General features: G+C 42.2%; 1 protein-coding gene across 7 annotated transcripts in view; it reads left to right on the top strand.

Moving 5' to 3' along the window:
• DISC1 (DISC1 scaffold protein) overlaps window positions 1–14033 on the top strand; it is a 148239-nt gene extending 134206 nt beyond the window's left edge. For all 7 annotated transcript variants that reach the window (XM_083433897.1, XM_083433898.1, XM_083433892.1 and 4 more), the window contains 2 exons: window positions 4732–4850; window positions 13356–14033. In XM_083433897.1, coding sequence (XP_083290023.1) covers window positions 4732–4850; window positions 13356–13503 — 267 coding nt within the window. In that variant the 3' untranslated portion in view covers window positions 13504–14033. The remainder of the gene's footprint in view (window positions 1–4731; window positions 4851–13355) is intronic.
• Window positions 14034–14334: the final 301 nt, after the last annotated feature.

Raw genomic sequence — 14334 nt, 5'->3', positions numbered from 1 at the left:
GGATGGGGGGAAAAACATTGTCTGGGTTGGGGTTTTAAATGATGCATGTGTGTTTCATAGAAAGCACCATCTTCTACGTAAGAAAGATGGGGCACTTGCCTTTTCTAGCACCTCCCACCTGCAGTTTATGTAAAAATAACATTTTTAAAAAATCTGCTATTCCTATACCATGGCGATTTCTTAGTTATGAACAGCCTGCTGGATCAGGCACATGGTCCATCTAGTCCAGCCTCCTGTTCTCACAGTGGCCAACCAGGTGCCTGTGGGAAACCTGCAAGCAGGATCTAAGCGCAACAGTACACTGTGGTTTCCAACAACTGGTATTCTGAAGCTTACTGCCTCCACCTGTAGAGGCACAGCATAGCCATCATGGCTAGCAGCCACTGATAGCATTATCCTTCAGAACTTTGTCTAATGCTATTCTAAAGCCATCTGAGTTGATGATGGTAGCCATCATTGCTTCCTGTGGGAGCAAGTTCTGTAGTTTAACTAAGTGCAGGGAACAAGACCATCAACCCAGCAAGTTTAAAACCCACAGCAAACCAGCAATACAAGATGTCGTCATCATTATCATCATCTAAAAAGGAACTAAAAATTGACTTTTAAGGTGAAAAGGGGGAAAGAGAACAAACCAAGCAAGAGCAGGAATCTCGCACAATTCCTTGTTCTGCACTAATCCTGATCAGAAAACAACAACATGTAACCCCCAAAACTCAAAAGAGAGACAAAACAAATGGTGCTACTTTTATATCACAGGGTTCCACTAGTGTACTCAGATTCATATTTTTCCTCAGTCATTTCTCTGTGCATAGGGATTTGAATGTAGGTTTCTAGGTTCCAGCATGGCTCTTCCAGAACCTAGCTCCTGTGCTTGTGTGCAGTGAAATTCAGTTCTACTGAATGACATTCTGGAACCTACCAGGCCTGCAGATTCTTACAATTCATGCCAGGATCTCAAATCCAATAACACAAATTAATCAAAATTATTTGGCAGGAAGTGACCTTAAGATGCTTCACAATGTTTGGCTGGCTGTAGAAAGGAGTCTTTTCCCTACCTCTGAATGCCAACAATAGTAGAAGAAAGCTTGATTCCATAGATTTGCTCATCAAGACATTAATATGCATTTTCCCTTCTAAAGGCGTGACCATATAGGGTGGCTATCATCCATGGAGGAGGTTTATTTGGGGTTTTTTTTATGCCAACCAAATGGTACCTGTGTAGATTTTGTACTCTGACCTTATCTGTGAGCTTGCCAGATTAGGAAAATGCAGACAGTATGACTGCCACAGTTGATATAAATGCATGGCACTGATTTGCTAAACCCTGCACCATTTTGGTTTTTCTTATCAGGTATTGGTTTCATTTGGATAAATAGCCACAGGCACAAGCCAGTCCACTGTCCCTCAGACCATGTCGTAGGCTGGAATATATTTGGGGGAGGGGGAATGAACGACTTCCTATGCCCCACAAATAACCCAGAGATGCATTTTAAATAAAAGCACACATTCTGCTCATGTAAAAACACACTGATTCCCGGACCATCCGCAGGCCGGTTTGAAAAGGTGATTGGGCCGCATCCGGCTCCCGGGTCTTAGGTTGCCTACCCCTGCCTTAGATGCAGCTATAAAAAAAAATTCTCAGGAGATTCTCAGCCCTTTGCACTTCTTAGACCAACTGATAACCAACTGATAACCAACAGCTCCCACCCACATTACAAAGATTTGCATCTTGGGCCATTTTCACAAGTAGCAAAATGCAACATTAGAACAGCCCCATGGTTCTGATACTCACACTGCTTAGTACAAAAGCAGAAAGCCAGTAGGATACAGGAGGAGCAGGAAAAGCACAGGAAAAGCAAGGTAGCAGAACCACAGTACTTGAATTAATATTGTTAGAGTGGTAGATATCTTATATTAGTCTCACGTTTAGGGACTATTCTCAAATAATGATATTTTTTGTTTTGTTTTGGTGGGCATGCATTTTGCCTCCGCTTTATTGCTGAGGATGGCAGAGGATTTAAAAATCACTTAATTTCCACACCACCTGTTTTCAAATCAGCCTTGTGAAGTCTCTTGCATGGTCACAGCAGGAATCTGACCTATAGCCTAATATATTAATGGCAGGGCACTTTAATCAGATTCAGCTAAGCTACTCAATAAACCAGCACTTTGAAGTTACAACTTTTTTCATCTTCTTATAGAAAACACCCCCCCTTACGTGTTTTGAATTTCCCGAGCGTTACCCTGTTGTAGCAAAAACAACAGAGTCCGCATTGCACTTTAAAAACTCACACATTTATTGTAGCATCAGCTCGTAATTTGAACTGTGATTGTTCTACTTGGACGAAGTTTGCCCAGTGGTTATTATTATTTATTTCATGAGATTTATGCAAACAAACCTCAAACCAGTTTACAGAAAGATAAGACAATAAAACCAAGCAAAATTTACAGCCATACTTTAAAACTCACAAAAATTAAAACAATAATACAGATTAAAATTACCACAACTTTCGAAGCATCTGGGTAGGCTTATCTAAACAAGAATGTTGCCCCAAAACAACCTGCTTAATCTCAATAGGCAGGTTAGTTTTAGGGAATATGTTTTTCATCACTTTCATTCATGAATTTGGATGTGCATTTATGAGTTTATGTGCTATAACTGGAAGTTTCCCCAACCAAAGTTAGTTAGTTCAAAGAGAGTCAGTGTGATGTAGTGGTTCAGTGTTGGACTAGGACCTGGGAAACCAGCATTGAAATCCCTGCTTAGCCATGAAACTTTGTGGGTGACCTTGGGACAGTCAGTCTCTCAGCTTAACCTACCTCACAGGGTTGTTGTGAGGATAAAATAGTGAGGAAGAAGAATCACGTGTGCCACCTTGAGCTCCTTGGAGGAATGATGGCATATAAGTGCAATAAATAAGTAATAAATTTGGATACAGCCTGTCATAAATATGTGACTATTGGATAATCACTCTCCTTATTTCATACTGTGGAGCAAAACTCACTCGCAGTTAAGAAGAGGACCCCATCCAAATCTTTAACTACAAAAAAGAAAAAAGAAAAAAAAGAATAGTGAGCATCTAGAATAAAATTGTTTTCTTCAGATAGATGCGCCAGTTCGTAATCAGGACTTTAAGGAATCTTCAGTGCAAGAAAATAAATGATTTCGTGACTGATCTTCCTGCAAGCCTGCCAAATAGTAAATAAAAGTGGTTTTTTAAAATGTTGCTGCCCTGTCTTCTTGTATGCGGGTCACTAAGGTATTTTCTAATAGCTTTCCAATCTTGTAAATTGCTCAGGTGTTTTTTCTCTCCCTAAGATATGCAGGATCCTGCTGGGTATTGAATAACAATCTAACAGCTTGATGGATGACTTGTTCTTCATCCATACAGCCACAAGGACATTTATAGCCAATATATGGCATCGCTTAGTATGGCTGCCTGTGGTTTTAAAAGCTTATGGCATATTGATCCCTGGTGTAAACTTATTATTTTCCGTAAAGTTTTGCAACGAAGCATCTGGACAAATGGGATTATTGTAAAGTTGTACAGAATCCATTTGTGGGAATTAGACTGCTGAATATCTTGCTTGTGTCTATTGATAATTTCAGCAGAATATGAAGATGCCTATCTCTTCCTTCTATTATCTATCATCTATCTATCTATCTATCTATCTATCTATCTATCTATCTATCTATCATCTATCATTTATTTATTTATAATAAAGAATGTTTAATTCATAGACTGCTTAATGCCTAGGCCACTTCTAAGTGGCTTACAAAGCATTAAAACTAATTGCACAACATTGTTAAACTATGAAATAAGTAAAATACACAATAAGTAAAATACACAACAAAACAATCCCATTCAAATATAAAGCACCTTGATTAAAATGTGCAGCAAAACAATCCAATTAAAACAGCATAGCAATTGAAATGAGAGACTCAGGTGAAGAGAATGTCTATGTAAACAGGCACTCTTCAGAAGCCATTGGAATGTCAATACAAATTGGGACCACTCATATTTCAGTAATGCCACCAGTGAAAAATCCCATCCTCACCTCATCACAAATTGATAATCATCAGGTTGTGATAAGACTAACCAGGTTTCATTTGTTGCAGTACAGCCCTAAAGTCCACATACTGCACATCACAGTACAGTGGTACCTCGGGTTACATGTGCTTCAGGTTACATAGGCTTCAGGTTACAGACTCCACTAACCCAGAAATAGTACCTTGGGTTAAGAACTTTGCTTCAGGATGAGAACAGAAATCGTACTCTGGTGGTGCGGCAGCAGCAGGAGGCCCCATTAGCTAAAGTTGTGCTTCAGGTTAAGAACAGTTTCAGGTTAAGAACAGACCTCCAGAATGAATTAAGTTCTTAACCCGAGGTACCACTGTAGTCTAAATTGGTACCCTGATGGATACATGCTGCTTCCCATCCCACCCATGCTGATTCTTAACTGTGCATTATCAGTAGTCAAGCTGTTTACTTAAAAAATGAACAGTAACAGAAATTAAAGAGAAGGATTCCTTTTGTCCTTAGAACAGGCCCCACACTCCCTACTTTATACATGGCTACTGCAGACATGAATTTAAAGTGAAAGGTCAGTTGCTGAGTTTGTTCCAGCGTAACAAAATATTGTACCCCGAATTCATATGATCTTCAAGGATGCTAATGTGCAGCCAAAAACACAAACACTTTCTTGTAATATTTTTTCCCCTTCTTGTAGGAATTTCATATACTTACAGCAGAACTTGACGACAAATGTGAAAAAATAAGTGAGAAGCTGATGCACCTGGAAGATCAACTTCAAACAGCGCTCTGCGGCTGTGATGAAGACCTTGTTCATATCCTTTTTTTGATAGTCTTCCTTTGATGCTCCAGCTAAAGAATTAGCTTTTATCAGCACAGTCCTGAAATTAGCATTGTGTGAATCCTACTTAAGAGAACTAGGTTATAATAGAACTTTGTTCCCTGGAAACCTGAACTAGGAAATAATAATCGGTAATTCAACCATGATGACTTGGACTGACGGGTGATTTATTGGGAACCTTGTGGGATATCCACCAATCTCCTTCCACTCTGGAGGATGAGTTCCAGGTCAGGCTATGAGCCTAGATAATGGAGCTTGAACACAAACAGGTGCCATAGGTTTGTCCACTGAAAGTGCATCTATGGAAGTCTTTTTGAGGAAATGAGATTAGCTCGTGCAGAGCAATGAATCCCAGCAAACCTTGCTCCATATCAATGTATTCTGTCAGCTCTAAGTTCCATCCACTATACCAGAGACATGGGAACCTGTGGCCTTTCAGGTGGTGGTGGACTACCATTTGCATCACCTGTACTTGTAGCCAGGTAGTACGTCCCAGAGCCTAGAGAGGAAATCCATAAGGAGCAAAATTTGGAAAGTTCTTTGGAACTAGATTCTTCAGAGCCGCAGCTGCAGGGCATGATGTTAGACTTTCAGTCAATCCTTGGACAGAGTGTAGCATCTGCAGGGAGAGGTCCCTTAATTCACACCAGGGAGGGGCTACAAAGATAGCCAATTCCCATTCACTAGTCCTCAAGGGTCAGTAAAAGTAAAGGAACCCCTGACCGTTAGGTCCAGTCGTGGCCGACTCTGGGGTTGCGACACTCATCTCGCTTTATTGGCCGAGGGAGCCGGCGTACAGCTTCTGGGTCATGTGGCCGGCATGACTAAGCCACTTCTGGCGAACCAGAGCAGCGCACGGAAATGCCCTTCCCGCCAGAGCGGTACCTATTTATCTACTTGCACTTTGATCGGCTTTTGAACTGCTAGGTTGGCAGGAGAGGGACCAAGCAACCGGAGCTCACCCCGTCACAGGGATTTGAACCGCCGACCTTCTTATCGGCAAGTCCTAGGCTCTGTGGTTTAACCCACAGCACCACCCAGGGAGGAGGGTGCACATGTTAGGTGCCTGCTTTATCAGAATAGGGTCTCGTATTGGCCTTCCTTTGTTGTGGGAAGTTAAAGCCTGGCTAGGTAGGGTGCAGATGCTTCATGCCTCCCTCAGGGTTCATTCTGTGGGGAGAGGCCAGCTGCTTCGCCACCTGGCTTCTTGGCTCATCTCAAGGACAGCTCCTCTGCTCTTCTCTCACCAGCCTCACAAAGGGAGGAAAGCTCTACACTTGAGGACTTTGAAGCTCCACAGCCACCCCTGCTCTTGACACAGTTTGGTGCACCTTATGTTGTGTATAAAGATATACTAGTATTCTCTTCCTATCTGTCCTGTATTTGGGGGTAATAGTGGGGCAAGTGCCGGCTGCACCAAGCTTCCCATATTCTCCCCCCCCCCCACATTTTTTTTTTAAATGTGTATCTTTCCAAGCATCCGTTTCAGTGTTAAATTGCCAACTGCATATTAGGGAACAGTCCAGTGCAGATGCGCCCTCAGAGAATAGTGACAGGACCATTTATCTAGCACTCGCTGAAACTGAGAGGAGTCTTGTCATTGGCTTGATCTAAAATTAGGTCAGACTGAACAGATGTTGTTTTGAGACTTTCCCCCTGTACATACCATAAAAAGTGCATCTGAGCCTCTTCAGTGCAATTTGTGCCAAAGGTTAATAGAAAGAAAAAGCAGAATAGAAACAGAATGTACATTCTTGGTGGTATAAAGTTTAATTTCAATTTGGAGTGATTTAAATACTGATATAAGCACCCTCAAACTATTGTTGCATATACTCCAATCTCCAAGCATCAAGAGTCTCCAGGGTGTCTCCCGGGATTTGGCTTTCATGGAATGAAGGTCAATGGAGACTGTGGTATTTTTAGGACATATGGTTCTAAACACACACACACACACAGAGCATAGATGGAGGCACTCACAGCATTAACACCTCCAGCAGATCTTGCCTCCTCATCACATTTCCAGGAAAACCCCAAACTCAGCTTTGGGTCCAGCTCAGACTGAGACATATCTCTGTCTCTAACTTCCAGCATCAGCCAAACTCACACATGCCCCCCTTGGCCTATTATTCTCCATTCTAGAATGATGTAGCATCCAGTCAGGTGAAGGAGGTGGAAATGCCTATGCCCCATCCTAGAGAACAACATCATTTAGTTGTCACTATGGCAGCCGAGCTCACTCTATTAGATGCTGTTGGCCAGCTAAGGCCATCACCTTACAAAAAGACTTGCCTGACCGATTCAACAAGTTTCCTCATGGAGTTTAACCTCACAAGAATATGATCATAGGTTTTGAAGGGACTCACAGTCATCATCCAGACAGATCCTTCCTCCAAACCTATAGCATATACTAAAACAATCTGTCTTGTAATGTTTGTAATACCCAGTGGTTTTTTTTCTAGAAAAATAGGTGCTGGTATATTTTTTTAAAAAAAAAGCTGTTCTGGTACTGCGGAGAAAAGTACTGGAATACCACCACAGAAGACTTCTGGGGGGACATAATTGTTTGCCACATATTCAGCTGAACATATGGAAGAACAATGCTGCTGCTGTTGCAACTAACCTCCATGAGTTCAGCCAGGCAAGTACACAGTGCCAGATTACCAAATAGGCACAGTAGGCACTGGCTTATGGGTCCCAGGCCTTTTAGGGGCCCTGTGACAACAGATCACAATAATATTGATTTGATCTTGAAAGAAAATTACAAGCAACCTTTTTTCGTCAATGCGAGGTGGATGTCACCTGTCCCCCCCAGATTTCGACTGCCTCTACAGGATTTAATTTGGCACTGCATGTACAGATATTTTACGTTTTTGGGTCTTTTGATGGCCCACTGCTTTTAGGAACATGGAAACACAGGAAGCTGCCTTATAGTGAGTCAGACCATTGGTCCATTTAGCTCAGTATTTTTGACACTGACCAGCAGTGGCTGCCCAGGGTTTCACGCAGGGATCTTTTCAAGCCCTACCTGGAGCTGCCCAGGATTGAACTTGGGACCTTCTAGATGCAAAGCAGATGCTCTACCACTTTGTGGTGGTTCCTGATCACATGGTAAGAACCATACATGCCTACAGTTGTGCATGTCCATATTCCGTGAATGGAGTTGGCACCTGTGATCCCAGTCTTCCCTCCACTTGCTCCAATAGATGTGTGAAAAACCCAGCAATCTCCACTTACAAAAGTAATCTGCTAAACCAATTTTAGTGAATTATCATCTACAGCCAAAACGGGAGATGCATATCTTGGAAACAAACATATTTTCCCCTTAAAATATCCAGTGAGTACTTACCATGGCACATTGCCCTGCAGTTTTAACTGTGTATAGTACAAATAACCCTAGCAAGATGGGCATTTGGTTGTCTTCCAGATGAAATCCCTTGAATGAGGAAACATAAATTGTTTAAAAGGCTGCTTATGCCAACTGGCATCTGGTTTAAACTTGCTGAATCTGTCATGTCTACATAAATGGAAAGGCACAAAGTTAAAAATCACTTCTGCCTTTTTCTTCCACAATTCTTCTGCATGATGTTCACAAATGCATATGCTGCTTAAACTGGATGCAGACAGAAATATGGGATTGAATAAACAAAGCAAGAGGCGGCGGCGGAAAAAGTATAATCAGGAAAGTGAGCAGGAAAAGATGGCCTGCTTTGTAGTCAAAGCCAGTTTGAAAGGTTCATGACAGACTGCAATATTCAAAAAAATAAGGAACCTGCAAACAACCCTACCAAAGGTCTACTTGCCACTTCTCTGTGTCTCTATCCTTTTTTCTCTCCAGTAATGTCTTGTTTTACCCAACATGGGCTGCAACAACATTGTGCTGTGCATTTACCCACCCCCTGCTTCCAAATGGTTGGTTGTAAAACCACATGCTACCCTGGAGAGAAAGAAAGACACAGGGAGCAGCAATAACTCTGTCTCTCTTGTAGTAGCTAATGGATCCTAAAATACCATGGTAAAAACTCCAGCCAGATCCAACAGAATTAAATCCCAGTTTACACAACTGTTTTGAGCCCTTGCTGCACATTTTATTTATTACACTGATACACCCTGCTCTTCCTTTGAGAAACCCGGAGCAGCTTATGCTAGGCCCCCAGGCAGTCTCCGATTTAGGCACCATAATAACATAATGACATCATCTTCCCTCAGTCTATTCCTTGGCCAAATGGATTGGATTTGCTACAGTAGGAGCAGCAAGAACCCCATTCAAACAGATGCAGGAAAAGACAGGAGGTGGCTTGTGTAGGGCAGTCAGGATGGCTGATGACAAAGCTTCCTCATGCTTATTTGTATTATTCAAAGGCTTCCAAGTGGTTTGCATGTTTATTTATTAGATTTTGTACCTGCCCTTCACCATAAGTTCCCAGGACGGGTCATAACAACAATAGAATATGTTGTTATAAAAACAAGTAAAGCAGTGTCAATTGTAAAAGAAGTTAAAACGTTCCAAATGGAACAGAAGGGTATTGTCATGTTATGTCCTTTCCTAACACAAGAGGAGGGGACTTAGAGTTCAGCGGATCCATTTCCATGAGCAGGAGTTTCCTGTTTCAGAATGCAACCTGGCCTTGGAAGTTGATCTACAGAGTTCTGAGAGTGCCATCTGCCAGTGTTAAACTGATCACTTGCACAAACAGTTACATGTGTAAAATGAACAGCAAAGATCATGCCTGAAATGGCTCTTAGCAATAGTTCTAGTGTCACCTAAACTAATTCCCAGATATTTTAATTTCTAAATTGCCCATTAAAGTAGACAAACCTTTAACCAAGGGCTAAATGGGTGCTCAGGTGCATGATCTTCCTAAAACCTACAAGGATAGGTACTTTGGGTTGAAAATTGCAGCTGCTATGCTTCTAATGAAGAGAGAGAGAGAGAGAGAGAGAGAGAGAGAGAGAAGGCTGCTTCTGGGAGATCTAACTTCCTGGTGCTGTCAAGAAGGCGGTTCTGCCAATATTTAAACACACATTGCGGCTTTGATTAATAATTAAACTTCTATTAGAAGAAATAAATCCCAGATGCCATTGTTTTTCATTATACATTTTTATGGCACAGAATACTGGAACCAACCAGCCTGCTAGTAGGGCATAAATAGCACACACAACACAAATGAAGTCAGAAACCAGCACTAATGCTTAGCACTGAATATTTACACAGACCCACAAGGGATTTTTATTTAATATTGTAACTTCTCAATGCAAATATTAAGCAGGAGGTTTTGCATTTGACGGATGAATGGGAGCACAAGCAGGCAAATTAAAGCTCACTCCTATATCCACTTCCCTGGGAGTGTTGAACTCTAAGGGACTTGCATCTAAGTAGACAGGTATAAGATTGGTCTGTAAAAGTAAAACTTGTGTGTATCTCTGCATCTGATGGATTTGTTGAACAAGAAATACCACAGTGCAGCAAACCCACAAAAGAGCCAATGGCTGTTAATCAGTGGCAAGCAAATGAAAACAATCTGAATTGTTAATTGGAAGAACCAAAGGCAAGAGGTGACGCATTGCTGGTGTCTGAGGACTTGATGAGAGGTGTTACTTTACTAACAGGAAAGACTTAGCATTCCCAGTAAAATTAAATGGATTTTTATATTGCAATTTCACAGTCATTTGGGGTCTTAATTAGCAGTTATGGCTTGACAGACAATTTGAGGGCATGTAATAGTTTGAGATATAATGCTATTTTTGCTGCAAGAAAGTGGGTTGGCTATTTGAAATTCTGTCTGCATGAAATACACTTTTTCACACCCTGCAAAAATAAGTTTGTGTTAATGGTTTTAATAGTCAGCTTGAAATGCCAGTGGAGACATAAGCAAACCAGCCAGACATCTCATGGTACAAACCTCCCTTACTCTCCCAGGGATTTCTTCCACACCAACTGGCCTCAGAGTCAGGAGGTACTAACTGATGACCCCTGACTCTGGTGCCAGTTTTTGCAGGGTGTGAAAAGGAGTATTTCATAAAACAGTACATTTGTTACTGTGGCTGATATTTCTTGCACTTGATTATATGTAACACTCTGGCCCAGATGAGACAGTTTATCTATAATTTTTTTTCTTTAGTGACAGTGTGAATCATGAGACCTATATACAGTGGGAGGGGTGTTTCTCTCTTCTGAAACATGATCTACACTCTGAGTATTTTCTTTTCTTTCATGTTTGATGCAGTTAAATCAAATAGAGGGGATATGAAGATTTTATGGTCATATTTGCAGGAGTTGGACTAGATGGCCTTTGGGGATCCCTTCCAACTCCACAATTTTATGATTCTATGGTTTTATGGGGTTTTTTTGTGGGGGGAGGATGTAATCCTGGTGTGTATTTTGCTCTAAGGAGCTTAGTTTGGTCAGAATTGATTATAAATTTCCAGAGTTAATGCAAAATACATTACTTCTGGGAAATGAACCTCCATAGAGGACTGTGAAAATTTGTGATCTGGGCTTTTTAGACTCGTCTACCCATGTACTGTCTGAAACCAAAGCAGCACATTGGTTGTCAGATGTGAAATATATTGGCATTGTTTTCGGCTCCCCCACTCCACTATAACTAAACTTAAGGAGGTAACCCCATGTTCACAGCTGCCACCGGGCGCAAGGTGTGTCACAGCCGAGGAGGGTGGGTGGCAGCACTGGCGCCCACTCGCCTGCTCTCCTCCCCTGGGTCAGGCCTGACCCTGGAGTGGAGCTGCGCCAGGCACAAGCACTGCAGCCAAGGTGCAACTCCTGACACAGAGCCAGGCTCCAGTGAAGGAACCTGCTGTGGAGGTGCCTGTTTGGACCCCATCTCAAAATTGTATCCAGGGCCATGGCACCCCCAGCACCCCCCTCCCAACTAGGCCTCTGGTATCTCTGAGGTGTAATGAAGGAAGTGTGGGCCAGGTGGAAAAGAGCATTGGCAACTTTTAACAGTGGTCCACCCTTATATGAGGGGTCTGTTTACTTATCCTTGGTACATGGTTTTAGCACAAAAGGTATTTGTTCAGCATCTTCTCTGTGTCTTGCCTTTAGACTGAAAAAGACGGTCTAAAAACGTGAGCAGAAATTGATCTTATCCTTTTACACTAACATTAGTTCCCCATAAAGTAAAAAAGAAGAGAGAGTCAAACATCACAGTGAATGTATGTAAATTACAGAAAAAGATGAAATCTTGAGGAAGCTTTGAAAGAATCAGAAGCTGCCAAAAGGCTTTTCAAATTGGTATGTGTGACAGTCTGGCACTGAAGGTATTTGCATAACTTTCCCATGATCCCCTTTAGTTACTCCCCTCACCCCCAAAGAAAAACGATTTTTTATTTATCCACTTCATAACCTAAGGATGTATTATCATCTTGACATTGTTCTTGGGTATGGCAGCAATTCCTAATAGATCATGAGCCCCCAAAAACATAAAAAGCGAGGAAGCACATCAGTGTCAGCTTGTACTTTGCCCTCTCCCTGTGTAGGGAGTTTTTAAACATTTGGCTCTGAACCAAGACACTTTAATGTTCTGTGAAGTGTGGTTTCATAATATATTATCATTATCTTCCATGTTTGAAATGTAAAATAGCTCTTACTTGATTGTTCCCTTGCTGAACTAATTAGGTTAGTTTTTAGGTCCCGTTTCCATTGTGTTCCAGAATGAAAGGCTGTGGCATTAATAGGAGTCATTTTGTGCGTTTTGTGTAAGACTGACCCAGCTGCAGAGTGGGGGCTGTAGAGAAAGTAATTCCAGGCCTGGCTTTACGGGTAAGGCTGCAAGGCTCAGCTCCCTTAAGCTCTGTTGAGAGTAGTTTACTTTCAAGTAAAGTCATCTAGGACCAGAGCGGAAACTTGTGTTCTGCTTTTGATTCCTCGGACATGGAGTGGCTTTTCACTTTGTGGAGGATGCTGTGTATGAGAGAGGAAGGGAGAGGGAGAGGATGCATTTCAGACTCTGATAGATGTGAGGGCAGTATGAATGTGAACTTGGGGAGGGAATCTGTTCTCATGTTAGTGAGAATTGCCATCAGTGACCTGAAGGTTTGGCACAGAGACAAAAAAAGCGCTCTCTATGTTCATTTATATTCCTCTCAAGCTGAGATCGAAGATTATTCCCTCTGAATAGTGACTGTGGTATTCTCTTTGTGTAACACATGGGGATTTACAACAGCCACTCACGCTTACATATGTGCGTGCGCACACAAATTGCTGCTCACTTCATACCCCTCAAGCAAAAAATGCTGTTTGTTGCCCACAGGCCCAAAAAGACAGGACGAGGAGGGGGGCATAAGCAAGTGTGAAATATGTATTAATATTTAATCCAAGCAATTTGGATGAACTTGACGCTGCAATTAGCTAGCAATGCCCATCTGTTGTGCACAGCTCAACAACAACTTATTAAATAACTCGGAGAGAGGAAAGGAGCTGCCAATTACCTTTCAATTTATTCCTTAATAAAGCATATACAGTCTCTACAGAGAGAGATCCAGATGGTGAAGGAAACTCTCCAGGCCATGTTGGTGCAGCTCCAGCCCGCTAAGAAGGCAGAGGAAGATGCTGCTGTCGACTTCCTTGGTGGCAGCTGGTGTCCGGGAAAGGAAGGCTTAGAGGAATAATGAGCAGGAAGACTCGGCGGGGCGGGCCGGGGGAGAGAGTTTCATTCAAAAGGGTTGCTTTCAAGAGCTGAATACTGTCTTAGGAGGCCTCAAGGATTCTTCCCACCTCTGCGTAACTAATAACAACTAAATCAATTATTGGATATGGGGAGGGGGAGACCCTGAAAGACTTGCCTAACAAGTATTGTAACTTGCATGTTCACTGGGTCAGATCTGGAAACAGTTTTTGAAGCCTTGTGTCCCATGCACTCTTTGATGTGACAGTTCCAAACTGATGTGTCTGAACAGATGCACCAAGGGTGAGACTTATGCAGCAAAGCTGTAGCAATCTGCTTGTGCACTCCTTTCTAGTTTTGCCCATACCTGACAATGTAATGTGGAGATCTGCGCATTCAGAAGTCACAAGTGCCTGTTCTAAAGAGCAGTGGCTATTGCAAGTGGCTAGCCTTAATTGCATTGCCAGTGATACAACATGTTGCTGTTCAGTGGTGGCCTTTTTGTTCAGAAGTGGGGAAGCTATTGATAGCCGTAGTTGGCTATCAAGCAAACCCAGCAAACGAAGAATGCCAGATACCCTAAATGTCAGGACTCCTCAAAACGATGTACACTAAGAGGGATGGCTTTTGCCACACATGCATCCAATTGGGTGTCTGGGACACTTGCACAACCACTCAACCAGGGACCACTTATGACCATAGTAGTTTAAAGGAGACTGATGGGTATTATTACATTTTCCAAGCAATACAACACTGCAGCTGCTGGGATGCAGTGCAAATGTGATTGCACATGAATGGATTTGCTATGTAGCAGGACATTAATGTTTCTACCACA

This window comes from Podarcis tiliguerta (assembly GCF_965153285.1).
Source record: "Podarcis tiliguerta genome assembly, chromosome: 3".
NCBI lineage: Eukaryota > Metazoa > Chordata > Lepidosauria > Squamata > Lacertidae > Podarcis > Podarcis tiliguerta.
This window is presented reverse-complemented; position numbering and strand designations above follow the sequence as displayed.